This window comes from Chiloscyllium plagiosum, unplaced genomic scaffold (assembly GCF_037043375.1).
Source record: "Chiloscyllium plagiosum isolate Xiang-an unplaced genomic scaffold, Cpla_swu_hap1 HiC_scaffold_36, whole genome shotgun sequence".
Classification (NCBI taxonomy): domain Eukaryota; kingdom Metazoa; phylum Chordata; class Chondrichthyes; order Orectolobiformes; family Hemiscylliidae; genus Chiloscyllium; species Chiloscyllium plagiosum.
Genome location: NW_028270174.1, coordinates 6,026,477 through 6,053,687, shown reverse-complemented (window position 1 = coordinate 6,053,687; position 27,211 = coordinate 6,026,477). Strand labels below are relative to the sequence as shown.

General features: G+C 43.9%; 1 protein-coding gene across 2 annotated transcripts in view; it reads right to left on the bottom strand.

The window, feature by feature from the left end:
- The window catches only part of stpg2 (sperm-tail PG-rich repeat containing 2), a 377,020-nt gene that overhangs the window by 320,603 nt on the left and 29,206 nt on the right, over positions 1 to 27,211 (bottom strand). Inside the window, exons 2-5 of one of the 2 annotated variants that reach the window (XM_043674437.2) lie at positions 24,302 to 24,537; positions 17,017 to 17,123; positions 8,769 to 8,915; positions 6,591 to 6,740 (exon numbers count right to left, since the gene is read on the bottom strand). In XM_043674437.2, coding sequence (XP_043530372.2) covers positions 6,591 to 6,740; positions 8,769 to 8,915; positions 17,017 to 17,123; positions 24,302 to 24,425 — 528 coding nt within the window. In that variant the 5' untranslated portion in view covers positions 24,426 to 24,537. The remainder of the gene's footprint in view (positions 1 to 6,590; positions 6,741 to 8,768; positions 8,916 to 17,016; positions 17,124 to 24,301; positions 24,538 to 27,211) is intronic. The other variant, XM_087979916.1, reaches the window with a different exon arrangement.

Genomic DNA, 27,211 nt, shown 5'->3' with positions numbered 1-27,211 from the left:
GAATGGGTCTGGGTGGGTTAGAATTCGGAGGGTCAGTGTGGGCTTGTTGGGCCGAAGGGCCTGTTTCCATACTGTAGGGATTCTAATTCTAATTCTAAATAGATGGTTCCGGAGAAGGTGGTGCACACTCCCAAAGCTAAAGGATTTGACAACATCGCAGGGCAGCAACTTAGGCAATGATTCCCAGACTGTCTAAACATAAAACTTACCAACTATGGTCAAAGAGGGAAAAAACAGTCAAAAAGCAAAATTAACAGCCTTCAGAGAAATGCATATCATGTTCAAAACAAAGTAAATAAATTAGTGGCACAAAAAGAAGTTAATGGGTATAATGTTACAGCCATTTGCAGAGAAATAGTTACAAGAAGATCAAGCATGGGAACTAAAGAGGGAGAAAGTGAGGACTGCAGATGCTGGAGATCAGAGCTGAAAATGTGTTGCTGGAAAAGCGCAGCAGGTCAGGCAGCATCCAGGGAACAGGAGAATCGATGATTCGCGCATTAAGCCCTTCTTCAGGAAGGGCTCATGCCCGAAATGTCGATTCTCCTGCTCCTTGGATGCTACCTGACCAGATGGGAACTAAAGAGTCAGGAATATGTGACTGTTCAAAAAGGAGTAGCTGGGCCCATGAATAATAGCTGTTCTTGGGACAGAAAATTAATCAGGAAATACTGAGGGCATGTTAAAAAGCCAGGACGTTAATCATGGGTGACTGTACAACGCCTCTTCTTCCTCAGGAGGATAAGGAAATTTGACATGTCCATAAGGACCCTCACTACATTTATAGGTGCACCATGGAAAGCATTCTATCTGGATGCTTCACGGCCTGGTATGGCAATAACTCTGCCCAGGACCGTAAAAAACTACAGAGAGTTGTGAACACAGCCCAGTCCATCACACAAACCAACCTTCCATCCAGTTGACCCCATTTACATTTCTCGTTGCCACGGAAAGGCAGCCAACGTCATCAGAGACCACTCCCACCTGGTTATAATCTCTTCCAACCTCTTCCATCAGACAGAAGACAGAGAAGTTTAAACACATGCACCAAAAGGTTCAAGAACAGCTCCTTCCCCGCTGTTATTAGACTGCTGAATGGACCTCTGACATTTCAAATGTAACGTTGATCTTGCTTGTTGTGCACTTTCTTTGCAGCTGGAACTTTATATTCCTCACTCTGTTCTATTGCCCAATGATGTTTGTATGGTAATGACCTGCCTGTACTGTATGGTATGGTAATGACCTGCCTGTACTGAATGGTATGGTAATGACCTGCCTGTACTGTATGGTATGGTAATTACCTGCCTGTACTGTATGGTATGGTAATGACCTGCCTGTACTGTATGGTATGGTAATGACCTGCCTGTACTGAATGGTATGGTAATGACCTGCCTGTACTGAATGCAAAACAAAACTTTCCACGGAAATTGGGTACACGTGACAACAATAAATTTAATCACATCAAAATTTAATTGTTATGTAGACTGGGATAGTCAGATCAGAGAGATAGGTAAAAACAAGGACTGCAGATGCTGGAAACCACAGTCAAGATTAGAGTGGAGCTGTGCTTTTCCAGCACCACTCTAATCCAGATCAGAGAGGTAACCATGAAATTACATCCTTTATTGCCTCCCTTTTGAAAAGTCACATATTCCTGACTATTTAGTTCCCAGGTTTGATCTTCTTGTAACCATTTCTCTGCCATAGTGTATTCAGACCAGTTTCTGAGAATAATATATAGCAAATCCTACCAATCAGGCTATTTGGATCTGCTGATATGAATGTGCTGAGGCAGATTTCCTAAGAAACAGTGACCATAACATGATGGTATTAAGAATGAGTTTGAAAATGAGAAGATTGAGTGAGAAGGCTTATAAAGGAATGAGGGCAGAGCTTACTGGTGTGGACTGGGAAAACATCAGAAACTTGAACACACATCCCAACAGGTTCAAGAACAGCTTCTTCCCTGCCATTATTAGACTGCTGAATGGTCCTCTCTAACCTCAAATAATGTTGATCTTGCTTTGCACACCTACTGTGCAACCATAATCCTGAGTGCCTCCCTCTGTCTAAGCACCCAATAATCTAAATGTCCTTGTTTGCTATGATCTTCCTATACTGCTCACAAAACAAAGCTTTGCACTGTACCAGATCTAAAGGAGTTAAGCAGAAAAGATAGTTGATGGGCAATTGGCAAATGTTTAAGAAAATAGTTCATGGCTCACCACAAAGATGTATCCCAGTGAGGAAGAAAGATTCTAGGAAGGGGATAAACCAACCATGATTAATCAGGGAAGTTAAAGATGGCATTAGATTGAAAGACAATATACAATGAGACAATGATTCATAGTAAGCTGGAGGATTCAGAAAGTTTTAACAAGTAACAAAATATGATCTAAAAAAGTTTAATGAGGGTAAACCTGCAAGTAATACCAAGACAGATAGTAAGAGCTTCTTTAAATATATAAACAGGAAGACAGAAGCCAAAGTTAACACAGACCCCCTTAGAGAATAAGGCTGGGAAAATAATAACGTGGAAGTAGGAAATGGAAGAGGAGTTGAATAAATATTTTGGATCAATCTTTACAGTTGAAGACATCAAAAGCATTCCAAAAGAACAGAATACTCAAGGTACAAAAGGAGAGAAAATAATTAAAATAATTATCACTAGAGAAAAAGTCTAGGGGAAACTATTGGGGATAAAGACCAATCAGTTCCCTGAACCCCATGGTTTGCATCCATGAATAATTAAAGGAAGTAGCTACAGAGATATCAGATGCACTGGTAGTAATCTTCAAAGAAACCTTAGATTCTGAGAACGTCCCAGAAGATTGGAAAACTGCTAATGTAACATCATTATCCAAAAAAAGTCAACAAAACCAGGTAACTATAGGCCAGTTAGCTGAACATCTGTCATTGACAAAATACTAGAATCTTATCAAAACTGTCTTATCAGAATGTTTAGAAATACATAATCATAGAATTTCTGCAGTGTCGAAATAGGACCTTCGGCCCAACAAGTCCACACTGACCCTCCGAAACGTAACCCACTCATTCCCATTCTCCTACCCTATTTCTCTACACTTACCCCTGGCTAATGCATCTAACGTACACATCCCTGAACACTACAGGCAATTTACCATGGCCAATCCATCCAACCCGCACATCTTTGGACTGTGGGAGGAAACCAGAACACCCGGAGGAAACCCCCGCAGACACGGGGAGAATGTGCAAACTCCACACAGACAGTGACCCAAGGATGGAATCAAGCCCAGGTGCCGGATGCTGTGAGGCAGCAGTGCTAACCACTACCCACCATGTCACCCCAGAAAAAAAACACCATGTAGTCAAGTATATACAATATAGTCATCAAGGAGGATTTTTTTTCCCTCAGAGGGTAGTGAATCTGTGGAATTCATTACCACAGAGGGCTATTGAGGCTGGGTCATGCTGAGATTTTTAAACAGGAAGGGAATCAGAGATTCAAGATGGCGGCGACCCAGTAGGTCTGAGTCTGCAGAGCTCTGCCTAAGACTTGGACAAAGTGGAGTGCCCACCTTCACCACACCTGTTAAATCATTCAAAATAGCTTTTGCCCAGCACTCTTGGCCATTTTGCATCAAACTTTAACAGTTTGGTGCTTTTTTAAAAATGACTAAAGGCAAAAACTCTCACAGTTCGCAACAGGCAAGGGCCCCTCCCACAGCAGCGGGGATGTCCGCGGCCGCCTCGGGGGACTTAGCTGCAGAGGTGAGCTTAATCTCGGAGATCGTCAAACTCCAGGAGAAGATCGATGCATCCATCGAGGAGGCCCGGTCCAGGTGGGAGTCGATCTCGGTCATACTGCAGAAGCATAACCAAGAGATTGAAAAACTCGGGCAGCGCATCGGAGGGGCGGAGCATCAGGCCGCAGCCTCAGAGACTGCTGCTGACTCATCTGTGGGTCAGGTCCAGGCTCTGGAGTGGCGAGCCCAGAAAGGGAGGAGCACATCAACAACCTCGAAAATCGTGATTGTCGGAAAAATATCCGGTTGCTGGGCCTTCTCGAACTGGAGGAGGAAGGCCAGCTTGTGGATTTCTCGGAGCAATGGCTCCCATAACTATTGAAGTTAGAGTCAGAGCTGAGCTGGGTGCGGTGGAGCGGGCCCACTAGGTTGCTGTATGCAGGCCCAGGTCGGAGCAGCGCCCCCGCCCGGTTCTAATCCAACTTCAATGTTATAAAGAAAAACAAATGCTCCTGGAAGCCTCCAGAGTCTTGGGGAAGGATCCCCAGGCCATGATGTACAAGAGCTCCAAAATAATGCTGTTTCAGGACTTTTCTCCATTTGTGGGCCGCAAGAGGAGGGCATTCGATGAGGCGAAGAAGGGTCTGAGAGACTTAAATATTCAATACTCCATGCGTTATCTGGCAACGTTGCAATTCAGTCCTGAAGGATTCCTTTACAACTTTGGATCACCGGAGAAAGTAAAAGAATTCTTGGACTCTCTCAAATAGACTGCGGGACTTGAACTGTATGGATAATGACTTTATTTTGCCCCCTCTTTGTTTACCCTTCTTTCTTTTTTCATCTCTCTTTTGCCCATCTTTCCCGGGGCAGGGCGGGGGGTGGGGCTTGTTCTTTATTCTTTCTTTGGTCTCCTATCTATAGCTCGTGTGGCTTATTTGATTTTTGGGGGAGGTATTTTGATAGGGGTTTTCTTTCTTTTTTCTTATTTAGTTGCCTAATACTTGCTGAGATTGTAATGTTGTAACTTTATATATTTCTATCTTGTGTTGTTTTATTAAATGTATCTAGGTGATGGTGTGCGGGAGTGAGGGGGTCACCCACTTTTAACTCCTGTTCACAGGGCTCACACGGCCCCTGAACGACTTGCAAAGTTCAAGGCAGGAGCATCCCCAATGTGTCCTAAATGTAAAATAGAAGTTGGCACGCTCACGCATTGTCTATGGGCATGCCATAAGATCTGCAGGTATTGGGATAGAGTAGCAAATGTCTTGACAGAGACCTTGGGTACAGAGATTAGTTCGGATCCAACGTCCCTACTTTTGGGCTCTCCAAATTCTCCCTCTCTGGACGTATACAGGAGGAAATTATTCACTATCCTTTCGTTTTGTGCGAGGAAAAATATTTGAGTGAATTGGGTATCCAAAGGTCCCCCAGGACTTTCAAACTAGTACAGGATAGTCATGGAATATATCCCCCTTGACTTCCTTACGAATATGGTGCACCAAAAAATATTTTATAAAACATGGCAGCCCTTTTTGAACTACATTGACACAGATATTTCGGCCATACTGTCCAGGGCTTTTGCTTAGCCGTGGTAATGGGCTACCGAGAGGAAGAATCCAGTATAAATAGGGTCTATTATGACTTGATATAAATCTATTTTGAGCACGTATCTAGTTATTTAATTACTTTGTTGTTTACTGTTAGTAATGTACGATATCCTATTTTAGGTTTTGGTTGTCTGTAGAATAAATTAGTAGTTAGTTTTTTTTTATTTAATTTTACTAGATGTTATTATATTATAATACACTAGTTTGTATTATTTTTGTAATTTTGTAAAAGAAGTCTTTAAAATTTTCTTTTAGAAAAATAGGAAGGGAATCAAAGGTTATGGGGAAAAGGCAGGAAAGTGGAGTTGAGGATGATCAGCTCAACCACAGTCTCATTGAATGGGAGAGCAGACTCGATCTGCTGAATGGCGTATTTCTGCTCCTACAACGTATGGTCTTATGTTGAGTGAGAAAAGCTAGCTACAAGGAATTTCCTTTTACTTTTCCACAGAGGAGGGAGAGAGAGAGAGAGAGAGAGACAGACAGACAGAAGCAGAGACAGAGAGAGAGAGAGATGAACGGTTTCTCTTCACAGGCTGGAGTTTTCTGTAGAGTCCTACACACACAAGGCTGCTGGAACCTGCCCAGGAGCCAATGAAGTGGTCGTTACTATGCTGAACCCTCCTGAGCTACGCTCTGACTAATCTTCATTTTTTCTGATTTAAACCTCCAAGATTCATGCACATCAGCCACTTCTGAAGCCAGAACAGAGTTGATGCAGCGATCTTTGTGTACTGACACTCAGAATGGCTGGGAACATTGTTCCTGAGCCCACAGCTCTTGGGGTTTTTAAGAAGCCAATCAAAAGACTGTCTCTGGGCAAAATTATTCTGTACACATACCATCAACCAACCAGGTCGTACCCTCTACCTGTGTTCACCTATCCCAACCTCTCCATCCCACTAACACCCCACTAAGCCCCTTTCTCTGTACCTCCCCTTACACCCACCCCCAGTCCTGAAGAAGGGTTAGACCCGAAACGCTGTCTTCTGCACCTCCTGATGCTGCCTGGCTTGCTGCGTCCTCCCAGCCTGCTGGTTGTCTACCCTGTACACATATAGAGAGTGTTGAATCGCCTGCATTTCCCCCTCACTCCTTCCATAAGTCAATGTTATAGATACAACTTGCAATGAGTTCTAGTGACTTGTTATAAAAATCATACAGTTTCCTTGGTTTAAAGCAGGACCTTCTCCTGTTTTCAGCCACAGTACAAATCTATAAGTTTATGTAAAACTATCTTTACATTACTTACATATTGTGGATTATAATATGCAGGACCGAGGATTCCATCTTTGGAAGGAGGCAAATGCTTGGACAGAGCTCCATCTTCAGCTTCTTCATAGCCGAAGGACTGATTTGATGAAGGGATTGATGGGACACTGATTGGTGAGCTTGACACTGCCTGAAAAGAAAATGAAGGAAATCACTACATGTTCCTCCAAAAGCATGATTTCCCAATTTGCTCACTCTTGTTTTCCTCAGGCTTAGAAATGTCTATTGGAACCAGCCCTAGTAGTACCTACAAGGTTAGAGGCCTCCCCAGTAGGAACATTGCGTCCATTCTCATCCCATTTCAGCTGTACTGTCAAACTGCTGTTTGAAGGAAGACTGTTCAGCATGGTGCAGGATTGGGTTAGACAACTCTTTTAGTGTTGGGGAAATAGACAAGTAGAAGTAAAAATGAAGCATCTACAAAGATACAATTCCTTTCACTACCTCAGGACCTCCCAGAGGCCCAAGATCAGGGTAGTACTGGGAACCAGAATCAGGAGGTAATTGCTGATATCTCAGAGGGCTGTCAGACACTGGAGGAGGTCATAGTCATCAGAAGGAGTGAGACCATGGAGGGTATTGGAAAATAAAAGGAGGAGGATTTGGGGGCACCAGGAAGTGGGAGTCAATGTAAGTCAGCGAGCACAGTGGGAATGGGTGAACAGAGCTTGCTGCAAGTTACAATGCCAGGAGCAAACTTTTGGATCAGGTTAAGTTCACAAAGAGTGCAAGGTGGAGGGATCAGAGCACAGAATACTGAATCAGTGGGGGTCAGCTCTATTCCACACACTGGGTAAAAAAGCCCAGGTCTGCTGAGAAAAATATTTGATCAGTGAGGACCAGTTTATCCATTACTACAGAACCAAATGTTGCCTCCAGTGATCATTAGTAAATCTGGCTCTCGGATCAATCATCAACATTTCTCCATCTTGCTTTGGGTCTCCATACCAAACCTACTGATAGACTGACCAAGCTTCTACATGCAACAAGCCCACTTCACTCACCCTCTACACTATCGCCGTTTGGGTTGAAATGCATTCGTGTACAAATGTACTTCCTGGATCCAATTTCTCACGAGTCACCAGGCCAGGCCCACCTTTAACTTGGCGGGTACCTTCCCAACTTTTCCAATCACAGATATTGCCTCTGCACAGTGATATCACAGTGTACGTTATCCTCAGGAATCAATCAGGAATACTCTCAAAGCCAGTTATGAGATCAGTTACTTGCAATTGGGGAGGCTGGTTAAACAGGCTCTGCTGTAAATAAAACACTTTTTCCCACAAAACTCAGAGCTCTGAATCTGAAGGCTGTGGGGTCAAGTCTCACTTCAGCACAAAACCCTAGACTGGTACGCCAGTGTGGTATTGAAGTCATGCCGCATTGTCAGAGGCACTGTCGTTCAGATGGAATGTTAAGCTGAGGCCCATTCGCATGCGTGTGTGTAAAATATCCTGTGGCACGACATAATGAGGGGCAGGGGATCTTTCTCAATGTTTATCTCTCAATCAACATCACTGAAACAGGTTATCTGCTACCTATTACATGGCCACCCTTTGGAAGCTGGCCAGAGCAAAATGGCTGCTGGGTTCTTTCTTACAACATTGACTGACTTTCATTTGATTTAATGCACTTTGGGATGTCAGGAAAGGTGCTGCAAAAATGCAAATATTTCTTTCTTCAAAATAGACTCTGTTTGGTGTCGCTGGAGATCGAACAGCTGCAGATATAAACTGAAAGAGCTGCAGATGCTGGATATCAGAAACAAAAACAGAACAGTTCTGAAGAAGGGTCACTCGACCCGAAACATTCACTCTGATGTCTCTCCACAGATGCTGTCAGACCTGCTGAGTTTCTCCAGCAATTTATGTTTTTGAAGCTGCTGCAAGTGTTGATCAGGAGATTAATTTGCTGTAGTCCACAGAGATTCTGCTCAAATAAATAGACCCTTTTTGTTGCAAATCATGTTGGAATCCTGTCCCACCTCAAACCCAACCGTCATTCTTTTCTTGACAAATAAATGTCTACAAACATGTTCTGGGATTTCAGGTAATCTACCACAGATTGCTGACCAACAATAGTTTCAGTGAAATGTATTGAGATACAAGCTTTAAAAAGACACAACCAATGCTAAACAGTGAGCGAGGTGGACACTCACTGTGCAATGTGGTTTAAACGATTTGATTGATTTCTCAGCTAACCGCATGGGGGCGATATCATAGGTGCCAGGTCCTGGGAGGTCATCTGCAACGGTTTTGAAGCGAGCTTCCTTGTTCTTCATGCTCTGCCCTCCTTTGATGTGTTCCTGTAATTCACCACACAAGATAAGTGATGCTGAGTGTCAAGATTTACTCAATTTAACAAGGACAAATGATTCAGTGCAAGGGTCGTTGGCAACTTGGGGCACACAGGGCCAGTTTCAGTTCATTCATGATTTGGAGATGCCGGTGTTGGACCGGGATGGACAAAGTTACCCACAGCTACCTGGACTACACCTCCTCCCATCCTGCCCCCTGTAAAAACGCCATCCCATTCTCCCAATTCCTTCGACTCCGCCGCATCTGCTCCCAGGAGGACCAGTTCCAAAAACGCACATCCCAGATGGCCTCCTTCTTCAAGGACCGCAATTTCCCCCCCGACGTGGTCGACGATGCCCTCCACCGCATCTCTTCCACTTCCCGATCCTCCGCCCTTGAACCCCGCCCCTCCAACCGCCACCAGGACAGAACCCCACTGGTCCTCACCTACCACCCCACTAACCTCCATGTACAGCGCATCATCCGCCGTCATTTCCGCCACCTCCAAACGGACCCCACCACCAAGGATATATTTCCCTCCCCTCCCCTATCAGCATTCCGTAAAGACCACTCCCTCCGTGACTCCCTCGTCAGATCCACACCCCCCACCAACCCAACCTCCACTCCCGGCACCTTCCCCTGCAACCGCAGGAGGTGCAAGACTTGCGCCCACACCTCCCCCCTCACCTCCCTCCAAGGCCCCAAAGGAAGCTTCCATATCCGCCAGATTCACCTGTACCTCCACACATATCATCTATTGCATCCTTTGCACCCGATGTGGCCTCCTCTATATTGGGGAGACAGGCCGCCTACTTGCGGAGCGTTTCAGAGAACACCTCTGGGACACCCGGACCAACCAACCCAACCACCCTGTAGCTCAACATTTCAATTCCCCCTCCCACTCCACCAAGGATATGCAGGTCTTTGGACTCCTCCATCGTCAGACCACAGCGAAACGACGGTTGGAGGAAGAACGCCTCATCTTCCAACCACAAGGGGTGAACTCGGATTTCACCAGTTTCCTCATTTCCCCTCCCCCCAGCCTGTCTCAGTCAAATCCATCAAATTCAGCACCGCCTTCCTAACCTGCAATCTTCTTCCCGACCTCTCCGCCCCCACCCCAGTCTGACCTATCACCCTCACCTTGACCTCTTTCCACCTATCACATTTCCGACGCCCCTCCCCCAAGTCCCTCCTCCCTATCTTTTATCTTAGCCTGCTGGACCAACTTTCCTCATTCCTGAAGAAGGGCTAATGCCCGAAACGTCGATTCTCCTGTTCCCTAGATGCTGCCTGACCTGCTGCGCTTTTCCAGCAACACATTTCCATCTCTGATCTCCAGCATCTGCAGACCTCACTTTCTCCTCAAAGTTAAAAATCACACAACACCAAGTTATAGTCCAACAGGTTTATTTGGAACCACAGCTTCCTGGTCCTTTGTCAGGTAGCTAGTGGAGCAGGATCATAAGACACAGAATTTATAGATACCTGATGAAGGGGCAGCGCTCCAAAAACTAGTGCTTCCAAATAAACCTGTTGAGCTATAACCTGGTGTTGTGTGCATTTTAATTCAATTCATTCAGACATGCTTTTGTTCCACCATTCAGTTAGATCAAGACTGATTCATATCATAACGACAGCTACTTCTATGCCTCCTTAACACACGTATGTCATCATATGATCCTCACATGCATGGGGACCATGCATAGTGTGGCAAAGTTTGCGGATGACACTAAGAAGAGTGGTAGAGCAAAGTGTGCAGAGGATTGAAGCTTTACAAAGGGTCACAGATAGTTTAAGTGCTTAGACAAAGTACTGGCAGACAGAGTACAATGTTAATAAATGTGAAGTCATCCATTTTGGTAGGAATAACATTAAAAAGGACTATTACTTGAATGGTAAGAAATTGCAGCACGCTGCTGTGTAGAGGGATCTGGGTGTCCCTCTGCATGAATCACAGAAAGCTGGTCTGTAGGTGCAACAGGTAATTAAAAAGGCAAATTTTGTCCTTCATTGCTAAAGGGAGTGAGTTTAAAAGCTGAGAGATTATGTTGCAGTTGTACAAGGTGTTGGTGAGGCCACACCTGGAGCACTGCCTGCAGTTTTGGTCTCCTTACTTGAGAAAGGATGTACTGACACTAGAAGGGGTATAGAGGAGGTTCGTTAGGTTGATTCTGGAGTTGAGGGGGTTGGCTTATAGGGACAGACTGAGTAGACTGGGATTATACTCATTGGAATTTAGAAGGAGGAGGTGAGATCTTATAGAAACATGTAAAACTATGAAGGGAATAGATAAGATAGAAGCAGGGAGGATGTTTCCAGTGGCAGATGAAACTAGGATAAGAGGGTATAGCCTCAATATTAGGGGGAAGCAGATTTAGGATTGAATTGAGAAGGAACTTATTCACCCAGAGGGTTGTGAATCTGTGGAATTCCATGCCCAGTGAAGTCGTTGAGGTTTACTCATTGAATACTTTCAAAGCTAAGATAGATCATTTTTTGAGCAATGAAGGAATTAAGGATCATGGTGAGTGGACGGGTACGTGGAGCTGAAACCATGAAAAGATTATCCATGATCTTATTGAATGGCAGAGCAGGCTTGAAAGGTCAGATGGCCTACTCCTGCTCCTAGTTCTTATATTTTTATCATATTCTTGCCAAAAAAAACCCATTTCAGTGTGAAACTATCATTTGGCCCTTTGCGGAGACTCTTGTAGATTTCTGCTCCCCTTTGCATGAACTGCAAAAGATATAGTAGCAGAATTACGCCATTCGGCCCATCAAGTCTGCTCTGTCATTCGATCATGCTGATAGGATTTGAGAAACATTTCTCCTGCCTTCTCCCTGTAACACTTAATCCCTTAACTAACCAAGAACCTATCTAGTTCTATCTTAGATACACTCAATGACTTGACCTCCACAGGCCTCTGTGGCAATGAGTTTCACAGATTCACCCCATCTGTGGCTCGAGAAATTCCTCCTCATCTCAGTTCTAAAGGGTTATCCTTTCACTCTGAGCCTGTGCCCTTGAGTCCTAGTCTCTCCTACTGGTGGAAACACTTTGTCCACATCCACTCCATCCAAGCCTCTGAGTATTCCGTAAGTTTCAATCAGACCCCCCCCTCATCCTTCTAAACTTCATCGGATACAGACTCAAAGTTCTCAAGCATTCCCCAGTAACACACCCTTTATCCCCGGGATCATTCTTGTGAACCTCCTGTGGAACTGCTCCAATCCAGCACAACTTTCCTTAGATATAGGGCCCAAACTGCTCACAATATTCCAAATGCTGTCTATGACGTGAACATACAAACATACAAATTAGAAACTGGAGTAGGCCATTCAGCCCTTTGAACCTGCTTCAGTAATCAGGAAGATCATGGCTGATCTGGTTGTAACCTCCAATCCACATTCCTGTTGACTTCTGATAGATTTTTGTTAAGCTTAGGGGGTGAAAAGTTATCTCCCTCTACCTTCAAAATGTTTGAAGACTTTGCTTCCAGATAATAAGACTGCCTTATCTATGTCCTAAATTTTTAAGCAGTGACCCTTGTTCTGGAATCTTCCACAAGAGGAAACTTTCTCCTTACATCATCCAGTCAGGATCTTATACATTTCAATCAAGTAAACCTTTTACATTACCTGACATCACTCCTGAAAGGCTTGGCAGAAATTCAAGATCATGCCCTTTTCAGGAACACAAAAACATCTAAATTAGGAGTCATAGAGATGAGCACATGGAAACAGACCCTTTGGTCTAACTCTTCCATGCCGACCAGATATCCTAACCTAATCTAGTCCCATTTGCCAGCACCTGGCCCATATCCCTCTAAACCTTTCCTATTCATATACCCATCCAGATGTCTTTTAAATGTTGTCATTGTACCAGCCTCCAATACTTCCTCTGGCAGCTCATTCCACACTTGCACCACCCTTTGAGTGAAACGTTGCCCTTATTTCCCTTTTAAATATTTCCCCTCTCATCCTCAACCTATGCCCTCTAGTTCTGGATTACCCCAATCTAGGGAAAAGGTCTTTTCTATTCACCCTATCCATGCCCCTCATGATTTTATAAACCTCTATAAGGTCACCTCTCAGCCTCCGATGCTCCAGCCTATTCAGCCTCTCCCTATAGCCCTAGCAACATCCTTGTAAATCTCTTCTAAACCCTTTCAAGTTTCACAACATCCTTCCAATAGGAAGGAGACCAGAATGGCACGCAATATTCCAACAGTGGCCAAGCCAATGTCCTGTACAGCCGTAACATGACCTCCCAATTCCCATACTCAGTACTCTGAACAATAAAGGAAAACATACTAAATGCCCTCTTCACTACCCTATCTACCTGGAATTCCACTTTCAAGGAGCTATGAATCTGCACTCCAAAGTCTCTTTGTTCAGCAACACTCCCCAGGACGTTACCATTAAGTGTATAAGTCCTGCCCTGATTTGCCTTTCCAAAATGCAGCACCTTACATTTATTTAAATTAAACTCAGCCCATTGGCCCATCTAATCAAGATCCTGTTGTAATCTGAGGTAACCTTCTTCGCTGTCCACTACACCTCCAATTTTGGTGTCATCTGCAAAATTACTAACTATACCTCCTGTGTTCACATCCAAATCATTTATATAAATAATGAAAAGCAATGGACCCAGCACCGATTCTTGTGGCACTCCATGGGTCACAGGCCTTAAGTCTGAAAGGTAACCCATGACCACCACCCTCTGTCTTCTACCTTTGAGCCAGTTCTGTATCCAAATGGCTAGTTCTCCCTGTATTCCATGTGATCTAACCTTGCTAACCAGTCTCCCATGGGGAATCTTGTTGAATGCCTTACTGAAGTCCATATAGATCACATCCACCGCTCTACCCTCATCATCTGCCACCTTGGGGTGGCACAGTGACTCAGTGGTCAGCACTGCTTCCTCACACCACCAGGTCCCAGGTTCAATTCCAGCCTTGGGCAACTATCTGTGTGGAGTTTGCACATTCTCCCCGTGTCTGCGTGGGTTTCTTCCGGGTACTCCGGTTTCCTCCCACAGTCCAAAGATGTGCAGGTTAGGTAAATTGGCCATGCTAAATTGCCCATAGTGTTAGGTGATTTAGTCAGAGGGAAATGGGTCTGGATGGGTTACTCTTTGGAGGGTCGGTGTAGACTGGTTGCGCCTGTTTCCACACTGTAGGGAATCTGGTCTGATCTGATCAGTTCTCTTTGCTACTCCTTCAAAAAATTCAATCAAGTTCATGAGACGTGATTTCCCACGCACAAAGCCATGCTGACTATCCCTAATCAGTCCTTGTCTTTCCAAATACATGTAAATCCTGTCCTTCAGAATTCACTCCAATAGATTGCCCACCACCGAGGTCAGGCTCACTGGTCTCTCGCTCCCTTGCTTGTCCTTACCACCTTTCTTAAATAGTGGCACCACGTTTGCCAACCTCCAGTCTTTGGCCACCTCACCTGTGACTATCGATGATACAAATATCTTATCAAGGGTCCCAGCAATCACTTTCCTACTTCCCACAGAGTTCTCGGGTACACCTGATCAGGTCCAGGGGATTTATCCACTTCTGTGTTTCAAGACATCCAGCACTTGCTCCTCTGCAATATAGACATTTTTCAAGATGTCACCATCTATTTCCCCACATTCAATATCTTCCATGTCCTTCTGCACAGCAAAGGCTGATGCAAAATACTTGTTTTGTATCTCCCCCATCTCCTGCGGCTCCACACATAGGCTGCCTTGCTAATCGTTGAGAGGCCCTATTCTATCCCTAGTTACCCTTTTGTCCTTAATGTATTTATAAAATGCCTTTGAATTCTCCTTAACCCTATTTGCTAAAGCTGTCTCAAGTCCCCTATTTGTCCTTCTTGATTTCCCTCCTAAGTATACTCCTACTGCCTTTATATTCTCAGGATTCACTCGAACTCTGCTGTCTACACCTGACATATGCTTCCTTCTTTTTCTTAACCAAACAATCAATTTCTCTAGTCATCCAGCATTCCCTATACCTACCAGCCTTTCTTTTCACCCTAACAGGAACATACTGTCTCTGGACTCTTGTTATCTCATTCCTGAAGGCTTCCCATTTTCCAGCTGTTCCTTTAGATTAGATTAGATTATTAGATTAGATTACGTTACAGTGTGGAAACAGCCCCTTCGGCCCAACAAGTCCACACCGGCCCGCCGAAGCGTAACCCACCCATACCCCTACATTTACCCCTTACTTAACACTACGGGCAATTTAGCATGGCCAATTCACCTGACCTGCACATCTTTGGACTGTGGGAGGAAACCGGAGCACCCGGAGGAAACCCAAGCAGGCACGGGGAGAATGTGCAAACTCCACACAGTCAGTCGCCTGAGGCGGGAATTGAACCCGGGCCTCTGGCGCTATGAGGCAGCAGTGCTAACCACTGTGCCACCGTGCTGCCCACAACCTGCAAACATCTGCCCCCAATCAACTTTTGAAAATTCTTGCCTAATGTCATCAAAATTGGCCTTCCTCTAATTTAGAACTTTAACTTTAGATCCGATCTATTCTTTTCCATCACTATTTTAAAACTAATAGAAATATGGTTGCTGGGCCCAATGTGCTCCCCCACTGACAATTGAGTCACCTGCTCTGCCTTATTTCCCAAGAATAGGCCATGTTTTGCACCATCCGGATACTGACTCAGAAAACTTTCTTGTACACACTTAACAAATTCCTCTCCAGCTAAGCCTTTTCACTATGGCAGTCCCATTCCATGTTGGGAAAGTTAAAATCCCCTGCTATGACTACCCTATTATTCTTACAGATAACTGAGATCTCTTTACAATTTTGTTTCTCAATTTCCCGCTGACTGTTGGGGGGGTCTATAATACAATCCCAATAAGGTGATCATCCCTTTCTTGTTTCTCAGATCCACCCAAATTACGTTCCTAGACATATTTCCAGGAATATCCTCCCTAAATACAGCCATAATGCTATCCCTTATCAAAAACGCCACTGCCCTTCCTCTCTTGACCCTACCCCCCCCACCTCCGCCACTTCTATCCTTCCTATTGCATTTGTATCCTTCGACATTAAGCTGCCAGTTCTGTCCATCCCTGAGCCATGTCTCTGTAATTTCTATGATACCCCAGTCCCACGTTCCTAACCATGCCCTGAGTTAATCTGCCTTCCTTGTTAGACCTCTTGCATTGAAGTAAATACAGTTTAATTTATCAGTCCTACCTTGCTCTCTGCTTTGTCCCTGCCTGCCCTGACTCTTTGACTTGCTTCTTGTCTCAACTATACCAGTCTCAGATAGATCTCTTTCCTCACTATCTCCCTGGGTCTCTCTCTCTCTCATACACTTACACTGACCATGTGGTGTCTGCCTTTGTCTCTCTTCCTCTTTTTAAAGTGTCGTTGTTTTGATTTTTCCCCCCCAAAGTTCCATAACAATGCAACTGCTTAGAAAACAGGAATTACTGCTCCTGGAATTCAAAGAAATCAGCACCAACACCTAAAATACCTCAAAAAGGAGCAGTTCTTACAGCCATAACCTTTTCCCTTCCTCCATCTTGGATTACCCAGAATCCTTTTTTGAAAGCCATTCGGCCCCTCAATCCTGGCTGATTTCATTGTGGTCTGAACTCCATTTGACTGCTTCCCTTCTCCTCCCATGAACCTTGACTCCCTTGTAAGTCGAAACACTGACTAAGAAACACAAGCAATGCAAGTTTATCAGTGAAACATACAATATTTTCTTCTCATCAATGAATATTCTCTAATACAGTAATGTATCAGCAATCCATAGAAGTAATTATTTGTTACCATTCAAATTCATTAAAAATATATAAATGTTTACACTGTTGCTAGATTTTCTTTATGCAATTTGTATTAAGCATAAAAGTATGCAGAACTGAAAATCAAATGTCCAATCAAATCACTGACTTTTAATGATTGCTAATCTGCAATGAGAAGTATGAAGGAACTGTGCGTATTTCACAGAAAACAAATGGTGATTACAAATAACAAAATCAATTACAAAAAAACAAATAACATTTAGAATTGTTGTTCCACTGATAAGTGGAAGTTAGCTTTATAAGTTGCATTGAGTTGGTCATAATCTTACCTGAACTGGTGTAATGTCATAGTGTTGTGGGCCTGGAGACAGGAGAGTACTAGGAACATTGAACACAGAATCACGGTTCACCAAAGACATAAAGGGAGCATATCCATCTGCAAAAAGGAATTCATGTTACTAGGGTTTTTTTTTATCTTTACCCAATTAACAAATTGGTTACAAACCTACATCACTCAGAGTCTCAAGGACTGAGAAAATACTGCATGGTTGCTTCTCAAAATCTTGCAAACAAATCTTCAAACAAATAATGTTAACAGTGAATGTAGATGTGGAGGTGATGGTCTAGTGGTGCTATCGTTGGACTTTTAATCCAGAGATCCACATAACATTTTGGGGACCGAGGCTCAAGTCCCGTCATGGCAGATGGTGGAATGTGAATTCAATAAATATGTCTAATTAAGAATCTAACGATGACCACGAATCCACTGCCAATTGTCGGGAAAAGCCCATCTGATTCACTAATGCCCTTTAGGGAAGGAAACTGCCATCCTGGTCTGGTCTACATGTGAGCAGATGGTTGACTCTTAACTGACCTCTAGGCAATTAGGGATGGGCAATAAATGCTGGCCTGCCTAATGATGCCCACATCCCATGAAAGAATAAACAAAAAAAAATGAACTGTACAATGTTGTGCCGATCATGACACCAAATTAAATTAATCTCTTCTGCCAGGTCTCAATCTATTTCCTTGCACATAGATGTGCTTATGTAAAAGTCCCTTAAACACCCCTATCGTATCTGCATCCACCTGGGATGGGACCATTCACCGCCGCCGATTAGCCACTGCCCTTTCACCACCGAGGACGCTTAGCCACCGCCCATTGGCCACTGAAGACGATTCACCACCGCAAGTATTTGTAACTCATTTTATATTTAAACCAATAAAATGATATTTATTTTACCTCTTTTTTTATCAATATGTAGTATGTAGTTGTATAAATAAAGGGGACTGAGAAGTATGAAAGAACAGGCGGGAGGGAAAACAATCAGTACATATATATATATTTCCAGTGGTGAATAGTCTCCAGAGGTCAAAGTGGAGAAACGCTGGTGGAGAACCGGCAATGGCTAATCATTGGCGGTGAATCTGCCATGGTGAATCGTCACCAACCTGCATCCACTACCACCCCTGGCAGCATGTCCCAGACCCCTACCACTCTCTGTGTAAAAAACTTGCCCCTCACATCTCCTTCGAACTTTTCCCCTCTCACCTTAAGTGCATGCCCCTAAAATTAGACATTTCAACTTTGGGAGAAAGATTCTGACCATCAACCTTATCTAACCGTAATGTTATTCATATACACAGAATCCCTACAGTATGAAAACAGACCATGAAGCCCATTGAATCGACATCCACCCTTCAGAGGACATCACACCTACTACCCTTCCCACTACCTCTGCATTTCCCATGGCTAACCCACCTAGCCTGCACATCCCTGAACACTATGGGGTAATGTAGCATGGCCAATCTACCTAACCTGCATATCTTTGGTCTGTGGGAGGAAACTGGAGCACCCGGAGGAAACCCACACAGACACGGGGAGAATGTACAAATTCCACACAGACAGTCACCCAAGGCTGGAATTGAACTCAGGTCCCTGATGCAGGAAAACAGCAGCGCTAGCTACTGTGCCGCCCTGTTGATAATTAAAAATCTATTGCTGTCCCTACTTGCTCATTAACCTGACAGAGAATTTTCAGGCACATACGGGTGGTTAGGTGAGAAGTTTTGAATTTTCAGGGATAATTAGATTAGATTCCCTATAATGTGGAAACAGGCCTTTCGGCCCAAGAAGTTCTACAATGACTCTCTGAAGATCAACCCATTCAGACCCATCTCCCTCTGACTAATGCACCTAACACAATGGGCAATTTAGAATGGCCAATCCACCTGGCCTGCACATCTCTGGATGGTGGGAGGAAACCCACGCAGACACAGGGAGAATCTGCAAACGCCACACAGTCAGTCGCCCAAGGCTGGAATCGAACCCAGGTCCCTGGCACTGTGAGACAGCAGTGCTAACCACTGAGCCACCACACTGCCCTAAAGCAAGGTGAGAGGATTTGAAAGGCACATGCGGTGAATCCTGCCCTCCCAGTGAGAAGCTGCGCTTGGTACAAGTGAAACTTACTGAACTTGTGCTACAATGTGGTAACCTTGCACTAATTTGATCCCATTAACATAGAACGATGTCCTCCAGTAATAAATCCAAAACACTGTGGATGCTGGGAATCTGAAACAAACAGAGAGTGCTGGCGAAACTCAACAGGTCTGGCCAACACTTCTGGAAAGAGAAACAGAGTTAACGTTTTGGATTCTGTATGCATCTTCTTCAGAATGTCTTATAGTGCTGAATAGAGGCAGGAGGAGAATAAAATTAATGGTAAAGAGGAAGATACTGAGCGGACTATTCAAAATGTTGATGAAAGAAGTGGATTTTTATAAAGGTCTTAAAGAAGATGTTGTCTGTCTTTCCGTGCTAGCCCTTGTACCTCTGCTACAGAATTCTGCTCACTGTAGTCCTAAACAAGAACGCAATAGCCTAGGCGGACTTTCAGGTAGTAGTGCCACACTGTTGGAGGTACCAACCCAACCAATGCTTAAAATTCAAATGAAATGTCAAACTGAATCTTGAGCTGAGTTTGGAGAGGTAAGGATTAATCAGGGATAGTCAGAATGACTTTGTCAAAGGGAGATTGCACCTGACAAACCTGATGGAGTTTTTTTGCGGATGTGATTAGGTGTGTAGATGAGGGTAGTGTGGTTGAAGTGGTCTACATGGACTCCAGTAAGGCTTTTCACGGGTCTTGCATGAGAACTCAGTCAAGACAGCAAGAGACTTTGGAATCCAGGACAAATTGGTCAAATGGATCCAAAATTGGCTTCAAGGTGGGAGGGAGAGGGTAACGGTCAAAGGTTGATTTTGTAACTAGAAGCCTGTACCCAATGGTGTTCTGCAGGGTTTCTTTCTGTTTATTTGGTACATTTATGATATGAACATGAACATTGATGGTTTTATTAGTAATTTGCAGATGACACTAAAATAGGTGATGTGGCAAATAATGAGGAGGAAAGCCTTATACTACAGGAGAATGTAGATGGGCTGGTCAGATGGACTGAACAGTGGCAAATGTTGGAATCTAGGAGGTACAGAAGATCAGAGGGACCTCGGTGTGCATGTCCATAGATCCTTGAAGGCAACAGGACAGGTAGAGAAGAAGGCATATAGGGTATTTGCCTTTATTAGTTAAGGCATTGAATACAAGAGCAAGGAGTTGTATGTAACATTAATTAGGCCATCAGGCATGAAATGATTTAAGTTTCTGGTATAATTGCCACAGAGAATTAACACAGATATTTTTGGTTTATAAAGGGGTGAAAATTGAGAAACATAAATCCCTTTGGCGAAAGAGAACTGAAAATTCAACTTAAACAGGAAGTGATCAGAGAGGGTGGAGATGGAAGAAGTTTCTTTACAGAAAGTTGAGTATGAAATACTTTACCACCAGGCAATAGTTAGGGCACAAGCTATTGCATCTTCATGATAAAATCAAATGAATGCTGAAGAACTTGCAAATATTTGTCAGTAAAGAGAGAATGAACATTGGGATTAATTTTCGGTAGCTATAGTAAACAGAGCTGGCTAAGACATGATGGACTGAATGACGTCCTTCAGAGCTGTGAACATTTATATTTCTCATCCAGTAAAGATGTAAAGTTAGAAATGTTGCAGCAAGCACTCAGCCAGGTCACCTGCACTTATGTTACTACTTTTCATTTAAGGCAGGAAGTTTAAAGATCTGTTTCATCTGACAAGTAATTTCAGTCACTTCTCTGGAGTGAGAAATCACAAATATTTCTTTAAATTCACCCTTTTCAGCTGAGGCCTACAAGTTACAAATCCAGTTTCTTACATTCTCAAAATGAAAAAAATTAACAAGAGCTGAACATGCCCAATAGGCCATTCAACATGTGTAAATAAAGTTGTGAATTATCTTTGGGCAACTAGAGGGCATAGATTTAGGGTGAGAGGGGAAAGATTTAAAAGGGACCTAAAGGGCAACTTTTTCACACAGAGGGTGGTGCATGTATGGAATGAGCTGCCAGAGGATGTGGTGGAGGCTGGTACAATTACAACATTTAAAAGGCATTTGGATGGGTATTTGAATAGGAAGGGTTTAGAGGGATATGGGCCAAGTGCGACTACATTAATTTAGGATATCTGGTTGGCATAGATGATTAGATTCGTCACAGTGTGGAAACAGGCCCTTCAGCCCAACAAGTCCACACTGACCCGCTGAAGCACAACCCACACAGACCCCGTTCTCCTACATTTACCCCTTCGACTAACACTATGGGCAATTTAGCATGGCCAATTCACCTAACCTGTACATTTTTGGACTGTGGGAGGAAACTGGAGCACCCGGAGGAAACCCACGCAGCGAATGTGCAAACTCCACACAGTCAGTCGCCTGAGGCGGGAATTGAACCTGGGTCTTTGGCGCTGTGAGGCAGCTGTGCTAACCACTGTGCCACCGTGCCACCACGTTGGACCAAAGGGTCTGTTTCCATACTGCAACAGCATTATCACACTATAAATAGTTATCAACACACACAACACCCTATGTTGTGTTTTGCCAGCAATTTTTGTTTCCATTTCCAATGTTAACACATTTCCTTCTGTCATTTATAAAATACTTGCTATCCTCAGACTTGAATAAAACCTGTACCTGGCAGCCTCCAGGAAAGACAAACCACAAGGTAACCATCCACACAAATTAAAAACAAAATCACAAATTGCTGGAAAAAATGTTCTGAAGAAGGGTCACTGTACCCAAAACATTAACTCTACTTTCTCCCCACACAGAGAAAGCGAGGACTGTACATACTGGAGATCAGAGGCAAAAAGTGTGGCTCTGGAAAAGCACAGCACGTCAGGCAGCATCCAAGAAGCAGGAGAGTCGATGTTTCAGGCATAAGCCCTTCATCAGGAATGAGGCCAAAATGTCAACTCTCCTGCTCCTCGGATACTGCCTGACCTGCTGAGTTGCTCCAGAAATTTCTGATTTTGATTCTGATTTCCAGCATCTGCAGTTCTTTGGTTTTTTTTTGTTTACACAAGTTGCAAAGACCATTTGTTTCCAAGGCAGCGTGTCAACATTCCCTCTTCCCAAGGATAATCCCACAATAGAACCAGCTGCCAAAGGAAACGGTCACAGCCCCCAGCACAAGATCCACATTGAGATTATTTTCATCTATAATCTTTTATTATCAGGATTTCTTTCACCCAGTCGGTGATGGGGGTCTGGAATATACTGCCAGGGAGGGCGATTGAGGTGGAACAACTTTTAAAAGGTATTTGGATGAGCACTTGAAATCTCACAACATTCAACACTATAGGCTTAGTTCAGGAAGTGTAACTAGTGTAGGTAGTGGTATAATTTTGGAGGTACAGACTCGGTGGGCCGAAAGGTGTTTATTGTACTGTACAATGCTCTGATTTTATGACTGTGTGTAGTTCGGGTCACCACACTATGTGATCTCACTCGAGAGATTCACCAGGATGTTGCCTGGGATGGAGCATTTCAGCAAAGGGAGGGTGGATAAGCTCAGGTTGTTTTCTTTGAAGTAGAGAAGGTTGGTGAGAGGCGAGGGGTCAAAATTATGAGAGACATACATACAGTCAATAGGGGTAAATTTTAATAGGTCAACTATTAGGGGGTCATAGATCTAGTAAAGGGAAGGAGGTTCCAAGAAAATTTACAGGAAGTTATTTTTCACCCAGAGGCTATTAAGCATCTGGAACTCACTGTCTAAAAGGGTTAGAGAAGCAGAAGCCATCACAACATTTAAGACTTATTTAGATACACACTCGAAATGCCCCGGTATGCAAGACCACAGGCCAAGAGCTGGAAATGGAGTTACTCTAGCTAGGTCAAAGAGTGTGGTGTTGGAAAAGCACAGCCGGTCAGGCAGCATCTGAGGAGCAGGAGAATCGACCTTTGAGCCACCCGCTCATTCCTGATGAAGGGCTTATGCCCAAAACATCAACTCTCCTGCTCCTCAGATGCTGCCTGACCGGCTGTGCTTTTCCAGTACCACACTCTTTGAACTGACTCTCCAGCATCTGCAGTGCTCACTGTCTTACTGTAGCTAGGTGTTTGATGGCTGGCACAGACATGATAGGAGGAAGGGTCTGTTTCCATGCTGTCATATTGTATGACTACATTTCCACAGGGGGATGCCTGGTCTAACCAGCATATAGTCATTAATCTGTGTTGAGCACACAGCTGAAACAGGAGGTTTACACACACCCTCTATCCCATGTTTGTGCAGAATGTAGCACAAACACAGGTGTGCACGCTTTTCCAGTTCAAGAGCAAGTTACTGCAGATGCTGGAATCTGTATTGGAAATAACAAACGCTGGAGATCACAGTGGGTCGGGCAGTATCCATGGAGAGAGAGTAAACCCATCTGACCCGCTGTGATCGACAACACTTGCTGTTTTCACTTTTCCATGATTTGGAGATGCCGATGTTGGACTGGGGTGTACAAAGTTAAAAATCACACAGCACCAGGTTATAGTCCAACAGGTTTATTTGGAAGCACTAGCTTTCGGAGCGCTGCTCCTTCATCAGGTAGCTGTGGAGTATAAGATAGTAAGACACAGAATTTATAGCAAAAGTTTACAGTGTGATGTAACTGAAATTGTATATCGAAAATGACCCGGATTGTTTGTTAAGTCTCTCATCTTTTAGAATGACCATATGGTTTCAGTTCTTTCATATTTAAATCACAAAACCTTTTTTTAAAAGTTACATTCTCAAGTACACTTTAACAATTGATGTCATGTCGGCCCAGTTGTTAAAGTGCACTTGAAAATGTAACTTTTAAAAAAAGGTTTTGTAATTTAAATATGAAAGAACTGAAACCATATGGTCATTCTAAAAGATGAGAGACTTAACAAACAATCCGGGTCATTTTCAATATATAATTTCAGTTACATCACACTGTAAACTTTTGCTATAAATTCTGTGTCTTACAATCTTATACTCCACAGCTACCTGATGAAGGAGCAGCGCTCCAAAAGCTAGTGATTCCAAATAAAACTGTTGGACTATAACCTGGTGTTGTGTGATTTTTAACCCTTCACTTTCCCAGTCAGGTTTAACAAGTGACAGTGAAGAGAGGGACCAGCAGACGGCAGGAAAGTAGTAAAATGTGTTGCTGGAAAAGCGCAGGAAAGTTGTGCCTGTGGTTGGAGAGCTCACCTTCTTCCTTACAGATGCAGTAGTACTTGGGGCCTGGTGCATTGTAAGAGGCTGGGCCCACGTTGGGTCCAGTGCTGCCCAGAGCCGTGGCGAAAATGGTCTCCCTCGGTGCTCGGTCATACATTCCTGCAGAGCCTGGGGGATCCGGGAGGTGAAGGTGGGATCTCCCAGCATACAGAGAGACACACTACAGAGCCCCTCAGATTAACACGGGCCGATCTTCCTGCAAACCGCTGCTGGGAGAGAGAACAACAACTGGTCTAAAACATGCTTCATTCAAAAAAAAATCCTTTTCTTTCTGCACGATCTTTTTCTCCTGCCTTGCTTCCGGGGTTCACCAGTTGCTCAGAAGTTGCAGAAACGGCGTTCTTTTAACTGACTGTTTCCATTCTCACTTACTTTGACTTTGGGTATGTCAATGTGTGCATTTAAATAAATCTGTCGTCGTATCTAAGCGTGTATTTAAGTATCTCTGTGCCTATGTGTACATGAAATGTGTCTGCTAAAAGTTAATGGAATTTCACTGTATCTCTGTATATCTGGCGTGTATTCCAGTCTCTTTTACAGTCGCTGTAACTGAGTGTGTATCTAAGTGTGTGCTCAGTGTGTCTCTCTGTAACTATCTCAGTGTGTATCTTTCTCTATCTGTGTCTCTCTGTGACTATGTGTGTATCTAAATGTATCTCTCTCTGTCACTGTGTGCCTCAGTGCGTCTCTCTGAGTGTATTTCTGTCTCTCTGTCTGTCTGTGTGTGTGTGTCTTTTTTGCTGTTGTTACCATCCCCTCCCTCCTCTTATAATGAGATTGTGTATCTATTTCACTGTGTAGCTGCTACCATAGAAACCGCGTCTCCACGTGTCCCCCCCCCCCGGCCTCCCCAGCCTCCCCGGCTCTCTGCTGCTTAACCGCTTCCTGCACATGGTCCACTCTGTAGTCTTTTAGGCTGTCAGTTAAATCACTTCCGACATTATTAAACCGCCTGCTCTTACAAAGGTTAATGCCCAGGTTATTATCAAAGAGAATGTTAAAATGTTACGTTTGCCCCATCCCTCCCTCGGTCCAGCCCTTGAATGGACCTTGTCTTTTGTTGTTTCACTCACTCCCTCATTTAAAAAAAAGTTTAAAGATTCTCCCTCCCAAAAAGAGATTCCACAGGGAAAAAAAAGTTATAAGAACATAAGATTTATGTGCAGAAGTAGGCCATTTGACCCTTTGATCCACCTTTCAGATTGTCCTCTGAGCTCCACTTTCCTGCCTGCTGTCCCAGCCCCCTCCTAACTCCTTTGTCTATCAAAAATCTAACTCAGTCTTAACCTAAACTCTGGGGAAAAGAATTGCACACTCAACAGACAAACCTGCTCACACCCATATTTATGGAATATGCCCCTCTGCTTCCGTTAGTTTAATGAGTGCAATTACTTTTTATTTTCACAGGGTGTGCCCATTCCTAATTGACCCTTAAGGAGGTGGCGATGAGCTGCCTTCTTGAACCTCTGCACAGTGTGGTGTAGGTTTTCCCACAGTGCCATCAGGGAAAAGGAATTCCAGGATATTGACAGCCACAGTGAAAGAACATCCATAAAGGAGATGGAATTAGATCACTGTTCCTTTATTGTCACTTGGTCAAAATCCTGGAATTTTCTTCCCTAAAACACTGTTGGGTGCATGTATAGCACATGAATTTGGAGCCATGCGGTGGCTCAGTGGTTAGCACTGCTGCCTCACAGCACCAGAGACCCGCATTTGATTCCCGCCTCAGGTGACTGTCTGTGTGGAGTTTGCACATTCTCCCCGTGTCTGCATGGGTTTGCTCTGGTTTCCTCCCACAGTCCAAAGATATGCAGGTGAGGGTGGATTGGCCATGCTAAATTACCAATAGTGTTCAGGGATGTGTAGCTTTGGTGCATTAGTCAAGGAAAATGTAAAATAAATAGGGTAGGGGAATGGGTCTGAGTGGGTTACTCTTTGGAGGGCTGGTGTGGACTTGTTTGGCCGATTTCCACGCTCTAGGGATTCTATGATTCAATCAATTATTTTCTGAAAAATAGTCATGTTGTCACAGAGGAAGCCTGGCAGCCAATGTATGCACAAGATCTCACAAATAGCAATGAAACAGATGAATGGGTTATCTGTCCTAGTTGGCAGGGAAGGGATGTGTGTTGGCCAGAAGAACTCCCCTGCTTTTCTTTGAGTAGTACTGAGAGTTTCTTTAATTGTCCCGATCAGGGTGACAGAGCCTCCGTTTAATTGCCCCATTGCCCCACAGTACACCACTCCGTAAGACCTACAGTGAAACACCAGCCTAGATCTTATAGAGTCATAGAATCATACAGCACAGAAAAAGACCTTTTGGCCTATCTCATCCATGCCGACCAGGTATTCTAAACTGACCTAGTCCCATTTACCTGCATTTGCCCTATATCCTCTAAACCTTTCCTACCTGTACCTGTCCAAATGTCTTTTAAATATTGTAATTGTACTCGCCTCTGCTACTCCCTTTAGCAGCTCATTCAATACATGCACCACCCTCAGCGTGAAAAAAGTTGTCCCTCGGGTTCATTTTAAATCTTTCCCCTCTCACCTTAAACCTATGTCATCTAGTTTTGGACTCCCCTACCCATGGAAAAAGACCTTGGCTATTCAGCTTATCTATGCCCCTCATGATTTTATAACCCTTTGCAAGGTCACCCGCTCAGCCTCTGATGCTCCAAGAAAAAGGTCCCAGCCTATTCAGCCTCTCCTTATAACACAAATCCTCCAGTCCCTGCAACAGCCTGGTAATTGTTTTCTGTATCCATTCTAGTTTCACAACATCCTTCCTATAGCAGAGTGACCAGAAATGTACACAGTACTCCAAAACTGGCCTAACCAATATCATCATGATGTCACAACTCCTATACTCAGTGCTCT